We start from the raw sequence: 25,757 nt of genomic DNA, 5'->3' as shown, positions 1-25,757 counted from the left end.
TCTCCTCCATAGCCACCTGGTCATTTTTTTGGAGGTGAAGGCTGTAAAAGTTAAGCACCCATGACATCACCAGAGGCTCTTTGGAACACTGTCGAATCATGTTGGGATAACACAGGTTGTCAGCTTCTACATAAAGTTATTATTAAAACAAAAGGAAAGTGTACCAGACAATAAATATCACGTTTTTTTGTAGCTAATATTATCACTCGTTTCTATTCAACATGACAGATGTGGTCTTAGACGTTTGAACAACACTGTTTATATTGTCTCTTATAAAATGATTCAGAGCTGGAGCCTATTCCAGCTGTCACTTGGAGAGAGGCATGGTACAGAGTTCTGGGCCTCTCTAGTTCTGGGTCTTTGATTGTTTTGGACCTGTGCATCTTGCTTGTTTACTGTTTTGAGGGTTTTTAGCTTTTCCTTTTTTGTGTCTTGTCCTTAGTGTCTCCTGTGGAAGTCTTCCTCATCTCAGTTATGTCTCCCTTACTTGTTTCCATGCTCTTCTCTCTGTGTTTCATCCTTAATTGTCTCCCCAGTCTGTCATGTATATCCATGTTTGTGTAGCTCCGTCTAAATGTCAAGCTTGCGTGAAAATTAAGCATGCTAGCCCCACATCAACACTTACTGGCCCCTTCTTTTTGCTCTACTTCCAGGTCTAATTCTTAGCTTTTGTACTCATTTCGTAATAAAGAAGACAGGAATTACTGTAGATGAAAAGTAATGTTGGCAGTCAAAATAAACTTGAGGACTTCAGCCAGACCTTCTGTGTTACCAAATGAATGTTGTTAAAATTCCCAAATTCCCAGGCCTTGATAATGAAGGTCTATGACGGGGTGTCAAATGTGGAAATAATAACCTGTAGGGTGCCATTTTGAAAATATTTGTTTATTTATTGAACTTTTTTTTTTTTTGATTATATTAATGGTACTGCGATGAAAGTGTTTTTTAATAACTGCTAACTGGTGCACTTAAATGGTAACTCACTAGCCATTACTAATGCAGTTAGTTAGACGTGTGCTTTTTCTGCTATGAAAAGCCAACAAAGGTCTGAAAAAGTAAAATAAAGGCGTTACACAGTATCCGTTTCCCACACATCGACTACACAGTTTGGACAGGAAGTTGTAAACGAATAATGAATCATTCACTGAATTTGCGGGAGCACCTTTGTTTGTGCAGCACCCACACTCTCACTGCTGCTGGTCTCTGGACCGCGCAAGCTCAGTGTTAAGTAGGCAGACCGCGCCCCTTTCCGGGTAATTAAAAGGTAGGTGATTGGCTGCGTTGGCTCGTCCTCGCGGAGTAGGCGGGGCTGTGTGATCTGCAGTTAATCCGACAGGGATTGGACTGGAGCTGGAGCGCAGACAGGGGATCGGAGGAGAGTGACAGGTTTTGCTGCACTAACTTCTGAAACACCGACAAAACTAGGTGGACGCTAGGTGTTATAAATAGATAGGAGCAACAGAAAGATAGAGTAGAAGTTGTGTAACATGACAGACAAATTTTAGAGGTGAGTTTTTGGGGTGAGACGCTGAGGGGTTAACGGCGCGGTCCACCGACGACTCAACATGGATGTCCGGGGAGCAACGGTGCTGCTTTGAGAAGGAATTAAGGCCGTTTGTGGGTTATTTCTAGCCGAAGATTTTTTTGTGTGTGTGTGACGGAGCTGAGGACGGATTTAAATAAGCGGGTGAGTCTAGACTTTAAAACAAACTAGAAAACTTCAATTGTTACTTCATTGCTAGCATAATAAAAGTCTGTGTCTGTTTCACGCTTACAGTTCAAGTTCAGCTGTGGATTGTTGTAGCTAACATTTAGCAAAGGTGAGTCTTTTTAAATAAAAGCTTGTTGAAATGAATATTTTTCTTATTTCAACTTTATAATTCATTCACTTTGAATAAATCACAGCAACATAATAAATGATTACTGGAGTAACTGAAAGGCATACACACACAGAGTTTTAGCGTCTTTTTGTTTTTGAACTGTTTGTGTTGTTGTTGCTTGTACGCCTGCTGATCCAGTCTGGCTACCATTAATGATAAGCCCACCCCGTCTGCCCCCCATTGCCCCTTTCCATCTGTTACTTTGTTTTCCTGACTGCCTGCCTCTCCCTATATTATTCCCTTGTGCGTGTGAGACTGCATAGACTGACCTTTTATTTATTTCCCCCCTTTCAAATGAGACACAAAGATGGCCCTCTGCTTCAGCAGAGCATCTTTTCACTGTGCCTGTTATTATATGTGTGGCTGCTGATGCCTTCACTTCTTCTTGTTGACATATGCTGATCCCCTGCAAACCAATACAAATGGCCTGCTGTCACACACATACACACAGATCTTAGCCACCAAAGAAACGCCTATAAGTAGCCTAATTTTATCAACCCACTAAATTCAGTTGTTACACTTTAATGTCATTTATTTTAAGAAAGTAAATGGAAGGACTGCTGATGTGTGTGTGTGTGTGTGTGGGAGGAGGGGGTGTCATTATGTCAGCTTGTGTGCTGTTTGTTTCATGTGCTGCTCTGACAGACAGCATGATTAGTGAGACTGAAGGTTACCATCTCTCGCTCACAATCAGTTTCCACTTATAGCACTCACGCCTGCTCTTTTTATTTATTGTCCCTGGTTCTGTCAACCGTGAGGTGACAACTGTCTGTCAGTGAGCAAGAACACGGACACCCCGAGAACATTCCCATTGTTTGTCACAGTCAGCGAGCAGCTGTCCCCATCATCAGGAGCTGTTGATAGGGCCGCTTGACTTAAAATCTTTTGTCTCTATCTAAATTTCCTCTGGCTGAAAGTGGTTCTTGTTCAGCTCACTGATCATACATGAAGAAAATGCACCCTAAGGTGTGACATTATAAACTTTAACAAATTATTTTAGGCCCATTCGGTGTTGTTATAAAGTCCAGGGTCCACATCATCAGGATTTTATTCTGAGTGTGCGGTTACATTGCAGAGAAATGCAGAAACTAAAAACAATTGTCTTTAAACGTCATGTTTTGCTGCTAGTCTTTCTGTTCAAAAAGCATTTTCTTATGTTTTGAGCCGTAAAAGGCCTGAATGGATGATACCTGACGGCTTTGCTGTCTGTTAGCTTAAAAACCAGAGTTAAAATGTTGCTGTTAGACATTGTTTTACATTGAGTTGAATGTGGGTGCCCATGAGCAAACAGTCCACACACATTCTTTACTCAGAGTGAAGATATTTTGACCTAGAGTTTGTCTGCATTTATTCTGAAATCTCCTCTTATCACAGATTACACATTACACTGATAACACGACATCGACATTTCAGGTTGATGATTACTGGTGACTCTTCATACTTCATGGATTAGATCACAGTGTGATCACTGTTGGAGAAGTGTTTTGACATCTCTGATGTGCCTTTTATTCTTTCCAGTTTGTGATGTGAATGTTTTACCAGTGTCTACGTCACTTCCAGATGTTAAAACTGTGGAGGCGAGACGTGCCACTCTCAGAGAGGCTGGGGGAGGACTCTCCGCTTGTTCCGGCACCTGGCCCCCCACCCACGGCAGCTCCGATGGGCCCCAATATTTCATGGCTTCCTGATGCCCCTCTTCTCAGCTCGGATCCACCTATCTTTCTGATGACTCCAGCGACGCAGGCGGTGTCTGGCTTCTTTGTCTGGACTGCACTAATCCTCACCTGTCACCAGGTAACAGCCTCCTGGTGTAGACTTTATATAAAAGATGACCTTCTCAGGTTTTAAATTTTACCTGTCATATTTGATTTCTGGAACTTGCAGGGGCCATATTTTGATTTCACGTGAGGGTGGAGTGCTTATTTATCACCTAAGCTAGCAATAGCAGGCTTAGATCAGTAAGCTGCACCCAGACACTGTAGAGATACTTTGCAGATACTCAGTTAGCTAATAATTAGTGCTAAGTAACAGACTAATAATGTTAAAGTTTCATTTACAAAAAAAGGAGAACAGACATCTTGGATATCAAGTATTCAATATTATTTATACAAAAACAGTTATGACTTTGAGAGCTAGCAAGATATAAGACACCAGCTGCATGTGTCAGCTTCCAAATTGACCACAATAGTTGAAGCCTTAATAAAGTTTAAAAAGGTGAGTTATATAACAAAAAATATCTCAGTACTTTTTATAAGAATGTTAATTGTCTATAGAGATGAAGACCGTTATTGCACCAGGTTGTGAGCAGGTCCTTAATGGTGCAAAGTTGGGATCCAATCACAGGTGGCCATTATGGGGACTGCAGCTTTTGGCACTTGCACATTGGCTCAGCACTTATCTCTATGGGCTCCTGCTTGTTTCCCAGTAGCATCAAGAGAGATATGTGTGCTGTTCAGTTCTACTTTTACTATAATATATTGTGCTCTGCTGGAAGTGCATGTGTTGGTGTTTGACCGAGCAGACGGTCTGTTGTGATGGATGTGCTCACGAAAAAGACAGACAGGTGTGTTTGTTTAATGCGCAGGTGATGTGATCCAGCAAACATGCTCAGGCCGAGAGAAGTTGCCGGGCAACATCCCGCGGCAGGTGTTTGTGACACAGAGCATGAATACACACACACAGATACTTTAAAACGTTGAAAGGGGTTTATAAAATCACATTCCTGTGAGTTGAGCTCAGGGGATGTATTGATTAGTGAGGTCAGTCACATGGACCAACTCACAAGATAGAAAAAAGGCATAAATGACTTATAATAAAAAAATCTGAATGGAGGATCTACACAACGGCAGATGATGCTCATAAAACCTCTGCTCCATCCTGAGTTGTAAGGACTCTGTGCTCACTTCCTGTGAAATCCTCCATGCCCATTAAAGTAGACTTGTGAGTCATTGTAAAAACCTGCCAGTGTTCAGAAAGTCTCTTCCTTCTCTCCTAGATCTACATGCACCTGCGTTTCTACAGCTCGCCCAGGGAGCAGCGCCATATCGTACGGATCCTCTTCATCGTTCCCATCTATGCCTTTGACTCCTGGCTCAGCCTCCTGTTCTTCACCAATGACCAGTACTATGTTTACTTTGACACCGTCAGAGACTGCTATGAAGGTGAGGACGTGCTGTTGATTTTATCTCATCAATGTCAAGCTAAAACTCTGAGCTCCCATGACCCACTAGGTCATTTGTATCCCATTAACAGAACTCTCTGATTTAAATCCTTTTCACGTCTTTGCAGGCAGCTTTTCCAGTTGAGTTGCTGAAACACATTGTGGTCTGATTAGAGTGGAAATGAATAGTCTGCTCTGTCATCCTTAACAGATTATCTACCACTACAAGTCAATACTTATTTTGTAAAGGACCCTCTCACACTTATTAGATTCTTGCCTTTTCTGCATTATATTTTGGCTCTGTCTCAGCCATTTTGATTTGGGCATAATTCTCTGGTTGGAATTATAAAACTGGCTCTGAGAGGAAACACGACTCCAATCTCAGTAGAGACAGGATGAGTTTAATCACTAAAAATGGATTTAATAAAAAATCTGGGCTCTTTTTGTCTTTTTGGTTAACGGAGATGGTGGGTTGGCGGCTTCTCGGCCAATGGTGACTCAAACAAAACACATTCCAACCGACATGTTGTATCCTGCGCTATTAAAGTCAGGAATTGGCAGAAGATGGTGAAAGGAAGTCGACTGCCTCCACCCCTCAGTCTCTGAGTTTAGTTGTCACGATAAAGCTAAAAATGATCTTCTTATTGTGACGCTGGGCTCACGTGTCGTGTCCTGTGTTGGCGAACCGATGACGTCACATGCTTTTGAATGTGAGCTGAAGGGAATCGCTATGTTTGGTTCTGCTTTTGGCAGGAAGCGTTATGTTCGTCATATTACTTTGTCATACATATGGCTCACCTCCTCCGTCTCCGCGCTCTTGCCCAAGTCTTCACTCCCTTTTTCATTTCTCTTCATCCTCTCATCAGCCGTCATCTTCCTATAATGCCGCTGAGTCCTTTTCCTCGGCGAGGACCGACTTGTTGCATGGCAACCACGCTCACAAATCTCCCTCATCAACCAGATTGGCTGCATCAGATAATGAGTTTACCTCAACCAAACTTGCTGCAAACTTGCTCCTACTGTTCTCACTGTATGTAGGCCTACTGTATCACCGTGGCAACTGGCGCTTGCAGGCGGGAGTCCTTGGGGAAAAGTGAAAGAACATAATGGTAAACAGCCAAGACACAAGGAGAGCTGCTGGAAGCAGATGAACCAGTTCTCATCACTCAGCTCTGTGGACGAGCTTTTTGTGTTTGGCATGTGTGGCATCTTATTACCTGAGTACTGTCTGACAGACATCTGACGTCAGATAGAAGGCAGTGGGAAAGTTGTAGAGAGGGTTTGGGTGGAGTTTAAAAACAGAGCAAGAAAATATGCAGAAATAACACAGCTGCAAAGAGCTGATGAACTATAGTCACTGTCAGCAGTACAGAGACTTCTGTGCTATGGCACGATGCTTGCATGTGCATAGTGCTTTTGTGAACCTCCCATGCACAAACATGACACACACCCAGGATATGTTACATTTTCACACTTTACAATGAACTGATGCACAGTCACTACCCTCCTTTATTTGGATTCTGTTTAATTCATTTTCATCTTATGCATTTAGTTCACAAAAGTTATCCAAGAGCGGATTTACCTTGCATGCATTCAAACACACCCCTGCGAGAGTGCGCGTATGCACGCAGGACTGGAAGGTCCTCGGGGGTTAACGGGATTAGCACTGTTGTGTTTTTTATGAGCCTCCTGATCTGGAACACCTTCTCACTGAAGCAGCACAGAGGAGAGAAAATAGGTGGCTGAAGATTTATTAGCTAATGAAAGAAATACAACTTTAGTTAATTCTTTGGATATTAAAATTGAAGGTCAAGTCTTGTCAGATTACGTGAATTATGTCCATGTGTTTTTGCATTGAGTAGAGCAGCACTAGATTTGATTTGGACATAAGTAGCTGTTGCTTTCTAATACTAAATATAAGCATGCTTGTGATTGTGTGTGAAGGTCATACTTTAGTACAGATGTATAAACAGCTGGTTTCCCTTTTGTTACAGTGAAATATTATTATGCCTTATGTCCCTATGACAGTATAAAAATTATTTCATATAATTACCTCATGTGTGGTCAGCTGTTGTTTTTGAGCTGCGCCTCAGTTTGAATTGTGCTGTATATTTCCGTCCGCATGATAAAACAAATGTGACAGGAAGTGATGTGTTTGTTATTGTGTGACTGCTGGGAGGTCTGTGAGTAATCGAGTGAGTTACTGCTGTATTTTTTTCAGTCTGCTATAAAAATATGGGCTATTTTCTGACAATTTGAACCCAGTGTTGTGAAATGTTTAGTTGTTTATATACATGTAAAACAAATGGAGACAATTCTGTAACCAAACATGTTTAGAAAGTCTTAATATGTTTGTTGTGACATTAACAGTTTCAGTGAACAGGCTCCAGTCACAGAGGACAACACAGACTTAGAAAATCAATTGTAAAATTGATTGAATGATTGCTCATTTCCATTTAGCTGCGGTCCTTAGAATTCCTGGTATTGTGCATGTTGGTTCACTGTCACGCTGTCATGGCTTCTGGGAGACTTGAATGTGTCAATGAAGCCATCATTTATTTCAAGTTTCCTACAGTGGTCTGAAAAAAGCTTTTCCAGAAACACCATTTACAGTAAGCAACGATCAAATAACAAACCAAAACTATCACATATGTAGCGATTATAATCAAATCAGCTCTTTTTCTCCCCCTGTGTCTCTTCAGCATTTGTTATTTACAACTTCCTGAGTCTGTGTTACGAATACTTGGGAGGAGAAAGCGCCATCATGGCTGAGATCAGAGGAAAACCGATAGAGTAAGTTCAGCCTAAAAGGCCTTTAAATTGAACTCGTTATGCTTTCCTTTTGTTCTGCTGGTGTGAACTTGTATTAAACATGGGCAGAGTTTAAAATAATCAGGTCTGTTTTTACAAATAATCCCTTTAAGTCCCTAAAAGCTCAGGCTTCAGACTCTAAATGCTGTATTTCAGATGTTGATGTTTTTTACTGCTGTGTATGAGGAGCAGCCAATCAGCAGAAAGTTGTCCTGCAACAGCTTGTTCAGCCAGACAGTTAACAGACTGGCGCCACCGAGGCTGCTCTAGTCAAGTCCAAGAATGAAATTATGCAGCTGAAAAACACCTTTCAAAAAAAAAATTAATGGATTAACTTTAATTTAACCAGGAAGTGAAACTGGTGAGAACATGCAGTCTGCACACAGAAAGGCTTTAGCCGGACCTCGTCTTCCTGTGAGGCGACAGTGCTAACCACTGAGCCACCCATGGTGTAGCCATAATAAGTCCGCTTTAAACAGTATTTGTTTTCATGGCATGGACTCTTTTTAAAAAATACAAACTATTGCTCAACATGTTTTCCTTTTTCCTGATGTTTGGTTCCATCAGGTCCAGCTGTATGTATGGTACCTGCTGTCTGAGGGGAAAGGCCTACTCCATTGGCTTCTTGCGATTTTGCAAGCAGGCCACTTTGCAATTCTGTGTGGTCAAACCGCTCATGGCTGTCATCACCGTCATCCTGCAGGCCTACGGCAAATACAAGGATGGAGACTTTAAGTAAGTGCTGCAGACAGGAAGGTTGCTGGTGGTGAACTTGGTGGTGTATATCTGTGAGAATCCAGGCGTTTTCACACGTTTCACAGCTTCCACAAAATGAGGATTACCACTTTAATTTCTAGATTAATTGAACGCTTCAGACTTTCATCTCTAATGGGAGCTTCCAATAATCACAAAAGGTAGTCAGAACTAACCCCAAACACAAACCAGCACCATTAATGCAGTTTTATCTGACCTTCACTCTGCAGTGTTGCCAGCGGTTACCTGTACGTGACCATCATCTACAATATCTCCGTCAGCTTGTCGCTGTACGCCCTCTTCCTGTTCTACTTCGCCACCAGGGAGCTGCTGAGCCCTTACAGCCCCATGCTCAAGTTTTTCATGGTCAAGTCGGTCATCTTCCTCTCCTTCTGGCAGGGTAGGTCAGCGCGGCAAAAGACGCCACACGACGTTTGTTATGAAAACAGGTGGAGTGACAGCTTCCTGTGCTTATTTATTTGTGGTCAGGCATGCTGCTGGCCATCCTGGAGAAATGCGGTGCCATCCCTCAGATCAACTCAGTGGAAGTGTCCGTCGGTGAGGGTACGGTCGCCGCCGGTTACCAGAACTTCATCATATGCATCGAGATGTTTTTCGCGGCACTGGCTCTGCGGCACGCTTTCACATACAGCGTGTACAAGGACAAAAGTCTCGATTTAACAGGTGAGAAGGAAGGCGAGGGAAGAAGGGAGGAAGGAAACAGCGGGGTTTAACACATCTGTCGTAAATGTTTACCGTCTTAAAAAAGAATTCAAAAAGTCTTTCACTTCGTGTCTGTCCTCCATCTCATTTCCATTCGTTTCAATGCATCTTTTTTTTTACTACTTCCTTAAGTTTTTGTTTTCGCCTTTATTTTTCACCTCCTGATATCCCACTTGTCGTTTTCTACTTGCCTGTTTCTACATATCTATCTTCTTTTTTATCTTCTCCTCTCTGCTGCACTCTAAAGGACCTGTTCCTACATATGGACAGTTTGGTAGGTTGAACACCGCCCTTGTGCGTTTTCACACTGCTGCTATTTCTATTTTGATTTATTAAGCTGCATTAAGCCAGCAGTTTCTGTTCTCTCTCTTTTATTTTTAAAATCTCATATTTCAATTCAGTTTTGGTTCTTGTGCTGACATTTCCTAAAGCAACCCCCCCAACCTTTCTCCCTTTATGCAGTTCTCCCTGTTTTACTTCCCTTTAAATCACTCTGAACCCCCTTTTCTTGCCTCCTCTCTAAATCTCATCCACTGCCCTTGTACAATTGCTCCCCCCCTTTCCCCCACTCATTCCTTCTTTTTACATCCTTTAAATCACTGATGCCCTTTTCCTTTTTCTCAGAGACTATCCCCTTGTCTTAAATCTCTTTCTGTTTTTGACTCTTTTATCTCTCTTCCTTTCCCTTCTCTCTCTCTCCCTGTGCTTAAACATTATAAATCCACTTTCTTTTGATGTTTATCCTCCCACCGTCCTTCCTTTTCTTTTTTTTTCCACTTGCATCCAGTCTCTCTATTTTTCACCCCAGCTTTTGGCCTCTAACCCTCCTTTTTTATGGCTCTCCCGCAGGCTGCTGCGCCCCCATGAAGAGCATCTCCAGCAGCCTGAAGGAGACAATGAACCCGGGCGACATGGTCCAGGACGCCATCCACAACTTCTCCCCGGCCTACCAGCAGTACACCCAGCAGTCCACGCTGGAGCAGGGGGCGCCACCGCCAGTCTCCCGCGCCCACAGTGCTGTCAGCGGCCGCGGGGACACAGAGAAAACGCTGCTGCTCAGCTCAGACGATGAATTCTAGAGCGGACCAAGTCAAAAGCGGGCAAAACTTGACATCAGTCTGATGTCAAAACAGCTGATGGTACTCTGCTCTCTGCAGCCGATCCCCCTCAGTATACGAATCAGTAGTTGCTTGTTTGTTTTCGTTTCCCCTGTTTTGCGACTGATCAAAAAATGCAGGGGCCCGCCTTTCCCAAGGGTCACAAGTGGGAACACGGTTGAGTTGTGAGTCATACTTTCAGATAATGACTCATAGCTTTGGAACAAAAACTGAAAAAAAGCTGAATTTCTTTTTTTTCTCCCTCTCTCTTTTTTATGCACAGTCCTGTTTCCCCTTCCTTGTGTTTAGCAGCGGAGCTGTAAACTTTATAGGTGTTGCTATTTATTTGTTCAGATTCACATTCTGATCTTTGGCAGTGTTTACCAAGGTTTCTTCTTTGGACATGATTCATAAACTTGAAAGAATATTTAGTCAAGACATTGACTGGTTGGTCAAAGCGCTTTAAAGCAGTTTTCAGTGTTGTGGAGGTCTTCGTATGGGGGTGAGAGACCCTGGGCAGCAGTTGGTGATGCATTAAAAGGGAAAGCATGAGTTAGTAAGCACAACACATGGATCAATGTTGTTATTGATATTGCAGAGGGGGAGGCAGAGCAGCTCATAGATTACAGAGTGCATCTGCGGCCGACTTGTGTAATTGGAGCGTTATTTGAATGGCCGGGATTAAAGCTTGTGTTTCACTCTGATAGTAAGACCTCTCCAGGCCACAATGTAGGTTAAATGAGGAGAAAACAGAAGAGGAATTTAGGCTAAAGCTAACTTTAGATGCCTTTTCTCGTTACTGGAGCTTTGTCGAAGCTGGGCGTGCTGTAGTTCACGTTCAGAGGCGAACAGAAGTTTCAATTCTACTCTTAGTTAGGTGTTGTGCTTTGATTTTTGAAAACAGGATAAGTTTGAATTTGATAAAAAAGATCTGGCAACTAAGGCAAGGAGTGTGTGGGCAGCTGCCTGTGTGGCAGTTATTTTTGCAGGGATTTAATAAAACATTTTAGCGTGTGCCTACACAGCTGTTAAATGACAGTACATCATTCTGAGTGCTGTCAAAACCTTAATGGACATCATGCCTCCAGCTGAAGCATTATTGAGCCAACCTACAACTCTCATCTCATCAGATATCAGTATTGTGATTAGTTTATCTTTCTTCAGCTTGACCACATGTGGGTCGTAGGTCGTAAACATTGTTGTTGTTGTTGACATTACTGAGTTTCTTTGAGTTGGATTCGCTTTTATTCTTCCAGTCAGTCTTTTTTTTTATTTTTTGGTGTAAGTTTACTGCAGTCTAAGCTGTTTTTTGTTTTTGTTTTTTTAATTTATTTGTAACTGGAATTCTTGAGTCATCTGAATGACTCACAAGAACCTGCCAACATTTTTTTAGTTCTACTTTCACTGCTTTGCTGTAGCTCTGTCTCAACACCAGGGGGCCACAGGGAGCACGTTTGGAGCCAGTTGTAGGTCATAAACATACAGTCAGAGCTTGAAGCATATTTAAAAATTTTAAATGCACCAAGAAAATGTTTGTCACTTTTTTAATGTCTTCTTAGGACTGTCTTCTATTTTCATTGGAAAGCAGAAATGTGTCCCATGTTCAGACAGTGCTTACGTTTTTTTTTTCCCTTCTTTTTCTTATTTTGTGCTTCTGCCTGAGACATTATTAGTTCTAAATAGGAGAGAAGCCACGTGTGCGTGCAGGAGCAGCCTCTTATTTATAGACACTTTAAAAACGGGGTTATTTTTAGCGATGATGAAACTGAGGTCGCACTGCAGCTCCTACTGACAGGTTGCTTGCGTGGCATTAAATTAACTCTCAGTTTAAAAGCAAAGCAGACAGTATGCTGATTTGCACTCTGTGTCATAATTCACCCTTGTACTCCTCATCTTTGTCTGCAGCCATGCTGTTTGCTGCAGTGTGAGTTGTTCTTATGTGGGGAAAAAAATGTTTGTTGTAGACTAATGTTGCACATAAAGTACATGAAAATATTAAGTGCTATCTACAGGAGTAAATGTATGTCTAAATAATCATATATACTGTATAGATTGATCACAGGAGAAACAAAGGCCTATTTTTTTTTACAACTTTTGTTTCAATATGTTTTTTTTGTTTCTAGTTCTTTGTATAATGTATAATGCTGCTCACAATGCTTCTGTGTCACATTAGATGGAAAACCATGAAGACAAAAATAAAGATATTTACTGTTGTTTTTTGTCTAATTCACATTATTTTCCTCTAATATGCATTAAAATGACATGTATGTGTCATATGTTGCCAAGGAAGGGTTAATGAAAATGTTAATGAGTTGCATGTTATGAAATTGTGTTTTTGGAGATTAACACGTTAAAACTAGTTAATGTGCTAACTAGTCATCTGCTAGAAAGGAAGCTATTTGCCCTGCGATGCTAATTGTCTTAAAATAAAATGAGCTAGGACAACAAACATATATTACACATAGATGACCTCCAGCTTCAATTCACTTTTCTTTTTAGACCACTGCTTCCTGTAACAATTAAGACTTTACAATATCAGAGAACGCCACCTACCCGATGATCCACCTTTGTATGCTACTCCCTCCCCTTATGTAGTAATTGCATAAAAATATATTTGGAGTGATAAGTGCAAAGAATAAGCTTTATCTATGTGCAGCTGCATAACTAAGGGACGACACTGGGTCACATGATCCACTCTAACTATCATCATTGTCATAAAGAAAACTTTTCCACCTTACCTCAGAGGTAGACAAGGTCTTGTGGTCTTTGACCTAAACTGGAAGATATTTCGTACATGGACAGGATCCTGAAAGCTCTGCCTCCCATTATATTTCTAGAGACTCTAGGAAACACAAGTAAGCCAGCAGACTGATAGAAAACATCTCCACACTTACCACGGAGTACTAGATGTCATTTATATTAAAAACAGCCTCCAAACACCAGGAGAAATAGCCCTGCGAGTCACAGTCAGGGATTTATCAGAAGAGCTGAAATAACATAAGCACTTTTCTCTATAGAGACTATATATTTAAGGTTTATCAAGACACTGACTCAGAATATACATTCAACAGCCACTTCATTAGGTACACCTGTTCAACTGCCTATTGACACAAATATCTAATCAGCAAATCAGATGGTAGTAATTCATGATCAAGATGACATGCTGAAGTTCAAACTGAGCACCAGGATGGAGAAGAAAGGCGATTTAAGTGACCTTAAATGTTGCATGTTTGTTGGTGCCAGATGGGCAGGTCTGAGTATTTTAGAAACTGCTGATCTGCTGGGATTTCCCCACACAGTCACCTCTAGGGTTTATAGAAAATGGTCTAAAAAGAGAAAGTATTCAGTGAGCAGCACTTCTCTGGACAATGGCTCTTTGGTGACAGAGGTCAGAGAATGGCCAGACTCTGTTGAGCTGATAGGAAGACAACTGTAGCTCAAATAATCACTTGTTACATGGCAAGGCATGCAGAAGAGCATCTCTGAAAGTACAATGCAAACCAGATGGGCTACAGCAGCAGAAGACCACATCAGGTAAACAACATGAAAGCATGGATTCATCCCACCTTGTATCAGTGGATCACTCACAGTGTACCCATCTTCTGATGACTGCTTCCAGCATGATAATGCACAGTATCACAAAGCTTAAATCATCTGAAACTGATTTTTTAACTTGAGAAGTACTCAAATAACCTCCAGTCACCAGATCTCAATCCAATAGAGGATCTCTGGGATGTGATGGAACAGGATGGACGTGCAGTCAAAAACAACAACAACAAAAAAAAACAGTAGCAACTGTGTGATGCTGTTGTGTCAATATGGACCAAAATCTGCAAGGAATGTTTCCAGGACCTTTTTGAATCAGTCATGAAGAATGAAAGCAGATCTGAAGGCAAAAGGGAGTCCAACCTGGTAGTAGTAAAGTATACCTAATGAGTTGTCCTATAAGAGTAAATTGCTATAAATACATCAAAAACTGGAGGCTAAGTTCATTTCCCCACGGTTCTGCTAACCACTCACACATGTAACTTGACTTTATCTTTGCATCCAGACCAATAAGTTGTGCAACACATCCTGCAGATCCACTTCCTCTCATGGACCGCACACGTTCCAAAAAACAAAACAACCGAGACCACAGTTTTATGTACAATATGTACAACATTTATTATAATTAATATATAAAATAGACAATGTACTTAAATTTTCACAATAGAAAAAATACAAGTAATAAATAGAAAGACCATTTCTGTTTTGCAGGTATTATAAAACATCCAGCAGGGTTTGACAGATGTGAGACGTTAAAATATAGAGAATAAATGCTTTGCCACACTAATACTCATATATAGCTAAATATATGCCTCATATCTTTAGGAGTTATTTGTCAACACAGTTTCATGTGTTACCATGCCTACTTAATATATTATATTGCTAGCACTATTCAGTGGCCTAAACTCCCATGAAATTTAAGCCTGCTGAGTGAAACAGGCCTACGTCAGACGAGGCTTTTCAAGTGAATAAAACACCATCTCTATGCACCTTCTTTTCCAGTCTGCTGTGCCTACTTTCTTTCTCCATCATCAGTCTTCTTCTCAACCCTCCACTCTCACCCTCGTCTCCATCAGTCTTCTCTCTCTCTTTAACCTCCTGTGTCTCTGTCTGCCCCGCCCATTCAGAAATGACCTCAATTTTTTTTTCTCCGCACAAACAACATACGATTCATCTTAGAAAAATAATGTCCCTCCAAGATATCCACGACGACGAGCTAGTACAAACATTGCAAAAATATACGTAAAACACACATATACACGCACACACGCACGCGCACACACACACAAATCGTCATACATCAATATGGCCATTGGCTTTGAGCATATTTCTACACAGCTAATAATCAAACGTTTTGTAAAGTAATCATCGTCGCCACGCAGCACAATAATTAGACGTGAGAATATCCTCAGACTAGTCATAAGTACTTTTTGAAAACATACAGAACATCACAGCACTCGTTAGCTTGTCTTGTCATAATATCTACTTTTAAATACAAATAAAATTTAGAATATAAATGTCACTGAACATTTGCGTCTCTCAGACATTACAAACAACACAACAACGGGAATGTTTGCAGAGGATTTGCATCGACTTGAGCGTAATTCCTACCAGACGTGATTCTATTTCCACACATTCGTTTATTCAGTTATTTATTTAAAATGACCAACATCTTTCATGAGAAAGAAGAAGCCACTGACGTTGGACTTGGCCAAACTGCTGCACGGCAGTTTTTATGAAACGAGAAATTTGGGATTAAAGCTTAGAAAAAGATGGAAATCCACAGAAATCACAATGAGAAATAAGAAGTGAGTCGTTTCAGACAATCAGGAGGACTGGTGAGCTCCTTCATACACTGAAGGCACTGCATTAATGTGAAAAATGAGCACACATATAATACAGAATTGTCTTTTTGGACTGGTGAGACCCCCCCCCCAAAAAAACAAAAAACAAAAACAAAAACCTGGAAAATCTTAGTGAATCGCACAACTTAGAGAAATTCACAATGCACTCAGGCAGCATTTCTCTGACCGTTTCTGCTCCCAAAAGTCTCATGACTAAAGCAGCTAGAGAGCCATCAATGGAAGGAGGCGAAAACAGATTCGATTATCCCACCGGCACATAAAGTGACATAAAGGGTGAGAAACTGCATTGAGAGGGAAGAAAAGGAAAAAATACAGGGGGGGTGGGAACACGAGGCTGCGCCAAGCTAGTGATTTCAGACTAGAAGGCATTATGGAGACCGAGGAAGCTCCACCCTAGCATTTTGCTGTTGGTCAGGTGCCATAAACGGAAGCAGAAAGGCACCCCAGCCTTTAAGTAGCATAATCAGGCTACACCAGCCTCGCTGTGGGGGTTTGCTGAGGACTAAAGGTGCTCAGTAACCCTGTTTGGCTTGGTTGGGCTTCAGTCAGAGTCCCCGTGTAGCTCAAGGGAAAGACTGTGAGGGTTTTTTGTGCATAAATATGTGCGACGCCTTGTTCACATTAAACAGAATTTGAAACTTTGAGTGCTTCAAGAAAAAAAAAAAAAAAAAAAGATCACTGAGTAAATCTTACTTGACCAGACTGCTGTTTCATGGAGGATCATCAGAGGACATCTCTATCAAAACTACAGTACTGAACCCGTTTCTGTTTTCTTGTTTGTTAGAAAGGTGATCGTAGCTGTGATCGGATTTCTGTCAACTGTAATGTGAACAAGGCGCTTAGTATTTTCCTATTATTACAAGTCATCCTGCTCTCCTGCCTGCGTGAGTATTAAGGCCCGCAGATGTGTGCGTGTTTGCATTGCAGGCTTCCCCGTCCCCACCTCGAATCCCAAACCCCAGTCTGGTTTCAGCATCTCCTTCTAGGATAGCTCGTGCTCCCTCTGTGGCTGAGGCTGCTGCGGACTCTTGACGATGGTGATGACCGAGGCGGTGTTGAGGCGAGGGGCCGTCGCCAGCAGGCTGCCTCCTCCCGCTTCCAGACCCCTGGCGAATCTCTGAAGCGCAGCCAGGCGTGCGCTGAGCCCCTCCAGCTCCTTCCTCATGCCGGCGTTCTCGGCTCCGAGCCTCTCCACCTCTCTCTGCAGCTCCATCTTCTGCTGCTCCAGGGCCTCTCGCTGAGACACCCGCTTGACCCGGCAGCTGGCGGCATATCCCCTGTTCTTTAAGGTGCGACGCCGCTGCTTCAGCTTCTGAATATCGTCGCGGGAGAGGCCACGCAGGTGGAGATTCAGCTCTCGCACCGACAGGGACATTAGTTCGCTGTCCGACAGGAAGGGCACGTTCTCGCCGCATTCCTGCTTCACCTGAAGTAAAAACAGGAGGAAACAGGAAGAGAGGAAGCATTTAAAGAAGGAAGAATGAGAAAGAAAAACATACTTTCTTTTCTTCTTCCTTTTTTCAAAATGACAGTTTTCTCTCTTGAAAAACAAAACAACCCCCCCCCCCCTCCCCATGACTCGGTTTTATGTCTGGCTGTGTTTTACCTTCAGAGCTTTGCTGTTTCTTTCTGTCGTCATGGTCCAGTTGTCTTTGTTTTTTTCCCCTCCCCAAGCACCAGTAAAACCAGATACACACAATCTGAAGAAACAAACACAAACAACATCACATGAAATGTGGGACACTGTGCATTTTTGGTTCATAGCCTGCCTGACATTCACCATCCGCTCACAAGACATGCAGTCATGCACTACTGAAGAAAAAGGAGAACCTGCAGATCTTTCGTGCTTCTCCAAAGCACGCCGTCTCATTATAATTTGTGGTTTCATGTGAAAGACAGGGGAGGTTTTGAAAGTGACATGCCTTTCTCTGTTAGCTGGAATTATCAGGAGGAAGTTATCATGTGGCTGCCCTTTGGTTGCTCAAAGCAGGTGTCCTAACCAATTCCCTGAGCACTTCCTCTTGTCAGCACAACACCAACGGTTCGAGCCCTTGGTTTTACAAAAAACCAAAAACTTGAATACGTGGTTTTTAAAAGGGACACTTTTTAAACAGTTAAACTTGAAAAATTACAATACTTGATTTAAAAATAAATATGTAATAAAATGTCTTAAAGAGTCTACCTAAGAAGCACAGGTTTCACACAGACTCTTATCAGGACTGCTACACGCCTCTCAAATGCCACAGCGTGGGATTAAAGTCTAACCTAAATGGGCCAACTTCAACTTCTTCCCCCACCTTAGTCACTCCTCGGTTGCTTATTTAAAAAACAAAACAAAACAAAACAAAAAAAAAAACCTCACTCAGCACTTCAGCTGGAGACATCTTTTTTTGTCTTTCCTTCACACAGATCCTAATGTGAAAGTAAAGGATACAAATGGCCAAGTGGTCTGTTGACATGAAGGTACTCTGGGCCAGCTATACTGCTAAAACTTTTTGTATGATAATGTTTAATAATGAAGACCACCAAATTTCACTCTGACATCATGCAAACCATGGGGATTTTCCCATCTTACTTCTGCAAATTCACTCTGTTAACTTTCTCATTTATTGCAACACTGGATTTTCTCCTTATGGCGAATGTTCTTTCCCTGTGCTGCTCTCACGCTGTAGTCCAGAAGGGTTGAGAAAAAACACAGTAAACACAGAAAGCTGCATGTCATGACAGAGCGCTCACCGCTTACTTTAAGGTTGACCTTTTGGCAGCGTCTCTGATGAGCTAAGAGATGAGTGCAGTCATCTCTTTCTTTATTTTTCTTCCTGAGACCCAGACTGATCCCTAACAACCTTTTAGCCTTTTTTCTCTTGAAAATCGCAAATCACAAAAAAGCAGTGTGTTTATTTTAATTATTTAAAAGACATTCACAGCTTTATTTAAATTGTGTCACAACAATTTTAGAAACCCCAGTTATATTGTAACTTTTCCTCTATAAATTAGGCATAAAAGATACAGACCTGGTGCCTTAATGACTATAAAAAGAAGACTGCTGATGTGCTTAGACTTTACAGGAGACGACTTACATTTCCAACAAGTGAACCACAAACAAAACATAACCAAAAAGGGTCATTCGAGTTAAAATGTCACGTTTGATCTCTTTCACTCTGGGGGGAATCCCATTTTCTATGAATGCGTAGTTATAATAAATAAAAGAATAACTTGCTGCATGGGCCTCCAACTCAGGCACACTGGATGGTAAAACTAAATAAGCTAAATAAAAAAGGCTGTTATGGCCGGACAATAAACAGCATTTCCCGAAATGCGTAGGAAGTAGAGGTTGCAGCAACAGCGGTTGTCCAACCAGCCGTCGGACTCCGGCTGTAAACCGAGGAGACCGCCGTTTCGTAAAGTCAGGGTGATTCAGCAATAAAGCTCTTGCTCAGCTCCACCAAGACTGCCGGTCAGTGCAAATATAGGAAAACCAGGGGTGACCGCGTCTTTCTCGGTCAGTCCAAACAACACAGGATATCCACATTTATGCCATACTATAAATACCCAGTTGGAGGACATAGTAGTTTTTGTTTTTTTGTCTTAAGTGGAAAGCAACAAGTCAACGCAACACTGCTAAACGCAAGCTATAGCACGATTTCAGAAATTCCACTCCCGTCTATCTTCAATACTTAATATACAACGATTAAATACCGAGTGGAAAATACAAGCCAGGCCTGGGACCTATATTTATTTATTTATCTAGCTCCAGTTAGCATCTAGCCTTACCCTTAAAGAGCGGGGCTGGACACCGTAGGGCAAATGTGCGCTATAGTAAACAGCTATCATTAGAGCCTCTTCCGACATCTAGACTTTAATCCATTTAAATTGTATTTAAGCACACTTATGAAATAAGGAAGTGATAACCCCCTCTGGGTGTCAGTCTAGCCGAAATATAGACAGAAATATGCAAAGCGGGGCCAAATTATTCGTATCATCTTAAACATGCTAGTATGAACTGTTAGCAACTAGCATAAACGGTTAGTGACAGGCTAAAGGAGATTAAAGCCAGCTGCTGACTGCTCATTTGTCCTTGGTTGGTTACCCTGGTTGGCACGTCCCCCGGCAGATACCATTCCTCTAGTGCTCAGCTGTTACCACGAATACCGGCTAAACATTTTAATGTTTAGTATTTTTATAAAAAAGTAATGGTTTACCTGATGGCTCGACGCAACTCCGGCGACAAAATGTCAGTCCGCCTTTTCCCGGAATTACTCCGCTGCTCTCTGAGGTTGGATTCTTTCATTCATAAAAAAACACAAGCGACAATGACGTCAGGGCTAAAGAATGAGGGCGGAGCCAAGCCCGCCCCCGAGACGTACTCCGGGAGGATGTAAACAAGGAATCCCTGAATCCCAGAACTTTTCCATGACCATCTCCCAGCTACTCTGGAAAGACATAACACCCTGGGAGAGGATTCAGAGTCCGCCTTTCCTAACACTGTCCAGCCCAACGACGCAGAAGATGTAAAATCCAGCAGAATTCAACAATAATAAGAAACTACTTCAGCTAAAACCCAACTTATCAAAAGCTATAACTTATAGTTAGGAGAAATTTCTACGAGCGTCTTTTCCCCGAAACACCGTCCTCTTAGCTACTTAATAATAGTAATAATAAAAGGTCGAATGCGTCTTCTTCTGGGTCCAATTTAAAGATTACTGATGCCTCCGTTTGTAGGGACATTACCGCCCCCTACTGGAAAACATGCGGAGAAGCATAATTGCGTTAAAAAACTTCAACATAATAAGCAATTTGAAATTGCTTTGATTTCCAAACTTTAAAGAAATACTGTTAGTCATTGGTTGACATAAGAACTTTCTTTGTTTTAGCTCTTTAAAACATTTTTTCAAGACATTATATGACTTCACAATGACACAAAAAGATTAATACACTACAATAGATTTCCATATTACCAGTGCTGACATCAGCATAAATGACCTATATAAACTGCTGATGTCATCTTGCTGACGTCAGCCCAATGATCTATAAAATATTGCTGATATTGTCATGCTGACATCAGCAAGATGATCTATTAAAACTAAAGCTATCATAGTATTCATGTGTGGAAAATTGAGTTTAATAATAAATTTTTAAACTGCATCAATCTGTTGTTGCTTATTGTTACCACAGTGAAGGCAGGGGATTTTTTATTTTAATCATTTCTGTCTGTGTGCATGTTCACCTACAGGGCCTGAGTCATAAACATTACATTTTTACATTCAGCAGGCTGACATCAGTGTTGTATTAAACCAGGCTGAGGTCAGTATGTTGTAATAAAAGCATCAAAGTTTTAGTTCAGCACTTGTCGTTCAGAGGAAGTTGTGCTCCGTCAGGGCTCTTATTTATTTCTTTATCTCCATCTGGTAAAATGTTATGTATTAGTCTTATAACAAGGATGTGACTTGTAACAAAAACAGACAGAGTGACTTTTGTTTTGTTTTTCCCATTAAATTAATTCAGGAACTACAATGATCCCATATAATCCGAAGTCTGTCAATATATTGTTTACTCCTGTCAATGTAAAAACTTTAACCAATTAAGTTCAGTTCTAAACCCATGGTGTTTACATTACAGTTTTTCTGAATTGCTAAAACACTAAACCCCAATGTAAAAACTAAACTGTCAACTATGAAAACTCTTTCATCAAATCAATCCCACAGTTGCCAAAATCTTAAACACTATTCATCTGGTTAGGACACCATTTGCCAATCTGAATCTCCCATTTACCAGAACTTTAAACATATTCTCAAACACAAAACACATTTAGCAGTGTGGTGCACTTGTACCCAGAATTGTGCACACAGGCTACAGAAGTTAAACACAACTAACACACTGTTTTCATCATTAACACACTACCACTCAAAATTGTAATGTTACAACCTCCTCTTCTGCTTTTTGCTAGATTGAATACAGCTTCATCCACGAAGATGTATTCATGAGGCCTAACCATTGAGTCAAGCTCAAAGATTCTCTGTACACAACAAACTAATTTTAGTTCTGTAAATGAAATAGTATAGTCTATACATGCGCTATGTATACAAGTATACTTATAACTAAATGATATTTTGTTTAGAATTTAAAGACGGCCACATGAGGGTGGAAGAACATGCATGCACTCACAACACCAGGAGACACTTATTGTGGATATGGTCTGTGTGAATGTGTGTGTGAATGTGTGGATGATTGTGTATAGTGTAAAGTGCTTTGGGGTCCTTAGGACCAAGTAAAGCGCTATACAAATACAGACCATTTACCATTTTATTTATCATGGTCCGTCAGAAAAATGCAATTTGACTGCATGAAATGCAGCAAGGGAATATAGAAGACAACATACATTTTGAATCTAACAAAAAGGAGAAGAAAAACTTGCAATGTCATAGGTCAGCGTGCCATTATTGAACTGCCTGGCCAGCGTGGTGGAAATGTAACTATCTCTTCTCTGCTGCCATCAGCAGCTATGGGGTTCCCCACAGTCCTGTTGGGCCATACAACAACAAACTTATAGCAACATTCCTGGATGGTCTACAGGATGCTTTGCTTGAGTAGAGAGATCGCGAGCAGGCAGAGCATCCCATATCATTTGGGCCAATGTGAGCTTTCACTGTGGTCCAAGAATACACAATTGGTTTCACAATGAGAAGCATTTTATGAATTTGTTTCTTCCACCATACTCTCCCTTTTTGAACCCTATTTAGGAGTTTTTCTCAGCATGCAGATGTAAAGTATATAACTGAGACCCTTAAACACAGGAAAATCTACTTCAAGCATTGAATGGAGCATGTGGTGAGATAGGAGTGGAATCTTGCCAGAGCTGGATTCCGCATCCTAAACGATTCTTTCCTCGTTGCATTGCAAGGGAGACCATAGCATGTAATGTGGATGAAGTCCTGTGGCCTGACCCAGCACAGAGGCGTGATGCTGAGGCAGGATCAATTATCTGAATATGTTGTAAAAATATATAATTCTTTACAGTTTTTCTCAAATGCTAAAACACATGTCACAAACGTTACCACCAGGTCCCCCAATGTCCAAACATAACACCCTTCTCTAAAGCTACATAAACACAACCACACCTTCCCACTGCAAAACTCAAACTCCCACACCAAGAGAGCAGCTCGAAGCTGTCAAAACTGTAAACACTATACACAGCATTACACACTACAGCAAAACAATTGAAAACACAATGCTCAATTTGTGAGAAGGTTCTTTGGTTCATAACTGCCAATGCATATTTTTATAAACTGTACAGTAACGGATCGTCATAGAACCCTGCAGAGGATTAGGCATTTAGATTTGTGAGTTTCACATGAAGACTATAAATCTATAAAAACATCCTGCATGTACGTACACTACTGTAACACAACTCAATGCAAAAACGGAATCTATCGCACACAACAGTACTCTCGGAAACACGATCAGGGTGTGAAGTCTTTTTTATTGTCTACACGGTCTTTTTACAGTATTACACACAGTCACTGTGCGGCATCATGTCGCCGAGCTGCATTGGGCCACATCACCTCATCCACATCACAGGCCATATTGTCCCTTGCTAGGCACCGCGGGAAAAACGCCCTGGAATGGTGAATCCATCCCTGGAAGGCCTCCACTGGGATGTCAGCACAGGCCAGCTCCATTGCCCGTACGAGGTTCTCTCTTGTGTATGGCTGTCTGTCATACACCTTCCATCTCCATGATGAGAAGAACTCCTCTATAGGGTTCAGGAAAGGGGAGTAGGGTGGCAGACAGACGTTTAAAAAGTGGTCACTGTTGGTGGTGAACCACTCTCTGATTTGGTGTGTTTTGTGGAAGCGGACGTTGTCCCAAATGATCACATACATGTGATGTGCTAGCCTAGGATGGTGTTGTTGACGGTCCAGGAGGATGTCTTTTAGCTCCTCTAGGAAGGTGAGGAGACGTTGGGTGTTGTAAGACCCAAGGACAGCATGCCGGTGGACAAGCCCCTCCGTACCCATAGCTGCACAAAGAGTAATATTACCCCCCCGTTGGCCAGGAACCTCAGTGATGGGTCTTTGGCCAATGATGTTACGGCCTCTTCGCCTTCGTTTCTGGAGGTTGAAGCCAGCCTCATCCAGGAAGAGGTACTCATGGGGTTTGGCCATCGCGTCCAACTGCATTATCCTCTGTGAACATGGAAAAGCGTACAGGTGTTCAGAACGGTCAATCAGGTAGCACAGTATTGTCCAGAAGTAATGTAAGCCACTAAGCAACACAGTATGTCCACTAACTGTACTGTGGACATGGATGTATACGTACTTGCACATACTCGTAACGTTGTTCTATGTGTCGCGCAGAGTTGCGCTCAAAGGGAACCCTGTAGACCTGTTTCATCCTCATCTGTTGGCGCCGGAGAACTCGGTCTATTGTGGACACACTGACAGCATCAATGTTCTCAAAGTTTACATTATCTGCAATGACTTTGTCTCTGATCTCTCGGAGTCTAATGCAGTTGTTCTCACGGACCATATCTGCAATGAGGGTTTCTTGTGCCGCTGTGAATATGGCAACCCTCCCACCTCTATGTGGCATTCTTTCAACTCTAAAGAAAGAAACATGTGTTGTCAATTGACTGATTTACAGTGGGGCAAAAAAGTATTTAGTCAGCCACCGATTGTGCAAGTTCCCCCACCTAAAATGATGACAGAGGTCAGTAATTTGCACCAGAGGTACACTTCAACTGTGAGAGACAGAATGTGAAAAAAAAAATCCATGAATCCACATGGTAGGATTTGTAAAGAATTTATTCGTAAATCAGGGTGGAAAATAAGTATTTGGTCAATAACAAAAATACAACTCAATACTTTGTAACATAACCTTTGTTGGCAATAACAGAGGTCAAACGTTTACTATAGGTCTTTACCAGGTTTGCACACACAGTAGCTGGTATTTTGGCCCATTCCTCCATGCAGATCTTCTCGAGAGCAGTGATGCTTTGGGGCTGTCGCCGAGCAACACGGACTTTCAACTCCCGCCACAGATTTTCTATGGGGTTGAGGTCTGGAGACTGGCTAGGCCACTCCAGGACTTTCAAATGCTTCTTACGGAGCCACTCCTTTGTTGCCCAGGCGGTGTGTTTTGGATCATTGTCATGTTGGAAGACCCAGCCTCGTTTCATCTTCAAAGTTCTCACTGATGGAAGGAGGTTTTGGCTCCTTCCATCAGTATCTCACGATACATGGCCCCATTCATTCTGTCCTTAACACGGATCAGTCGTCCTGTCCCCTTGGCAGAAAAACAGCCCCATAGCATGATGTTTCCACCCCCATGCTTCACAGTAGGTATGGTGTTCTTGGGATGCAACTCAGTATTCTTCGTCCTCCAAACACGACGAGTTGAGTTTATACCAAAAAGTTCTACTTTGGTTTCATCTGACCACATGACATTCTCCCAATCCTCTGCTGTATCATCCATGTGCTCTCTGGCAAACTTCAGACGGGCCTGGACATGCACTGGCTTCAGCAGCGGAACACGTCTGGCACTGCGGGATTTGATTCCCTGCCGTTGTAGTGTGTTACTGATGGTGACCTTTGTTACTTTGGTCCCAGCTCTCTGCAGGTCATTCACCAGGTCCCCCCGTGTGGTTCTGGGATCTTTGCTCACCGTTCTCATGATCATTTTGACCCCACGGGATGAGATCTTGCGTGGAGCCCCAGATCGAGGGAGATTATCAGTGGTCTTGTATGTCTTCCATTTTCTGATGATTGCTCCCACAGTTGATTTTTTCACACCAAGCTGCTTGCCTATTGTAGATTCACTCTTCCCAGTCTGGTGCAGGTCTACAATACTTTTCCTGGTGTCCTTCGAAAGCTCTTTGGTCTTGGCCATGGCGGAGTTTGGAGTCTGACTGTTTGAGGCTGTG

The 25,757-nt window shown here is 42.0% G+C and overlaps 3 protein-coding genes across 5 annotated transcripts; 1 reads left to right on the top strand and 2 right to left on the bottom strand.

Annotated features, from left to right (window-relative positions):
* Nucleotides 1-1,294: 1,294 nt before the first annotated feature.
* Nucleotides 1,295-12,638, top strand: tmem184ba (transmembrane protein 184ba). Of its 3 annotated transcripts, XM_085283815.1 has the most exons (10): nucleotides 1,295-1,687; nucleotides 1,778-1,820; nucleotides 3,441-3,674; nucleotides 4,876-5,041; nucleotides 7,743-7,833; nucleotides 8,419-8,586; nucleotides 8,835-9,004; nucleotides 9,094-9,288; nucleotides 9,575-9,601; nucleotides 10,177-12,638. In XM_085283815.1, exons 3-10 carry the CDS (start codon nucleotides 3,441-3,443, stop codon nucleotides 10,404-10,406), a joined length of 1,281 nt encoding a protein of 426 aa, XP_085139941.1. In that variant the 5' UTR covers nucleotides 1,295-1,687; nucleotides 1,778-1,820; the 3' UTR covers nucleotides 10,407-12,638. The 3 variants fall into 3 exon arrangements, with proteins under 3 accessions (XP_085139941.1, XP_085139942.1, XP_085139943.1); XM_085283816.1 differs by lacking the exon at nucleotides 1,778-1,820; XM_085283817.1 differs by lacking the exon at nucleotides 9,575-9,601.
* A 1,924-nt stretch (nucleotides 12,639-14,562) lies between these two features.
* Nucleotides 14,563-20,451, bottom strand: maff (MAF bZIP transcription factor F). Its single transcript, XM_085283814.1, has 3 exons — nucleotides 20,038-20,451; nucleotides 17,442-17,535; nucleotides 14,563-17,261 (listed from the first exon to the last, which is right to left on the bottom strand). Exons 1-3 carry the CDS (start codon nucleotides 20,124-20,126, stop codon nucleotides 16,818-16,820), a joined length of 627 nt encoding a protein of 208 aa, XP_085139940.1. The 5' UTR covers nucleotides 20,127-20,451; the 3' UTR covers nucleotides 14,563-16,817.
* A 2,901-nt stretch (nucleotides 20,452-23,352) lies between these two features.
* Nucleotides 23,353-24,522, bottom strand: LOC146568065 (uncharacterized). Its single transcript, XM_085283490.1, has 2 exons — nucleotides 24,155-24,522; nucleotides 23,353-24,021 (listed from the first exon to the last, which is right to left on the bottom strand). Exons 1-2 carry the CDS (start codon nucleotides 24,425-24,427, stop codon nucleotides 23,353-23,355), a joined length of 942 nt encoding a protein of 313 aa, XP_085139616.1. The 5' UTR covers nucleotides 24,428-24,522.
* Between the last annotated feature and the right edge of the window lie 1,235 nt (nucleotides 24,523-25,757).

This window comes from Mchenga conophoros, linkage group LG8 (genome assembly GCF_057382185.1).
Source record: "Mchenga conophoros isolate Kocher_MC1m ecotype Shallow Benthic linkage group LG8, M_conophoros_male_GT1.1, whole genome shotgun sequence".
Classification (NCBI taxonomy): domain Eukaryota; kingdom Metazoa; phylum Chordata; class Actinopteri; order Cichliformes; family Cichlidae; genus Mchenga; species Mchenga conophoros.
The sequence above is the reverse complement of the archived record's forward strand: the minus strand, read 5'-3'. Positions and strand labels throughout refer to the sequence as shown.

Excerpts from the sequence above, each read along its gene's own strand:
- tmem184ba (XM_085283816.1), top strand. The coding sequence starts at position 3,441 with ATGTTAAAACTGTGGAGGCGAGACGTGCCACTCTCAGAGAGGCTGGGG. Across the intron at positions 3,675-4,875 it reads TAATCCTCACCTGTCACCAG|ATCTACATGCACCTGCGTTT; the intron begins GTAACAGCCTCC and ends CTTCTCTCCTAG. Across the intron at positions 5,042-7,742 it reads CGTCAGAGACTGCTATGAAG|CATTTGTTATTTACAACTTC; the intron begins GTGAGGACGTGC and ends GTGTCTCTTCAG.
- LOC146568065 (XM_085283490.1), bottom strand. The coding sequence starts at position 24,427 with ATGCCACATAGAGGTGGGAGGGTTGCCATATTCACAGCGGCACAAGAA. Across the intron at positions 24,022-24,154 it reads AACGTTACGAGTATGTGCAA|AGGATAATGCAGTTGGACGC; the intron begins GTACGTATACAT and ends CCATGTTCACAG.
- maff (XM_085283814.1), bottom strand. The coding sequence starts at position 20,126 with ATGAAAGAATCCAACCTCAGAGAGCAGCGGAGTAATTCCGGGAAAAGG. Across the intron at positions 17,536-20,037 it reads GAGTTGCGTCGAGCCATCAG|ATTGTGTGTATCTGGTTTTA; the intron begins GTAAACCATTAC and ends TTGTTTCTTCAG. Across the intron at positions 17,262-17,441 it reads GAAACAGCAAAGCTCTGAAG|GTGAAGCAGGAATGCGGCGA; the intron begins GTAAAACACAGC and ends TTTTTACTTCAG.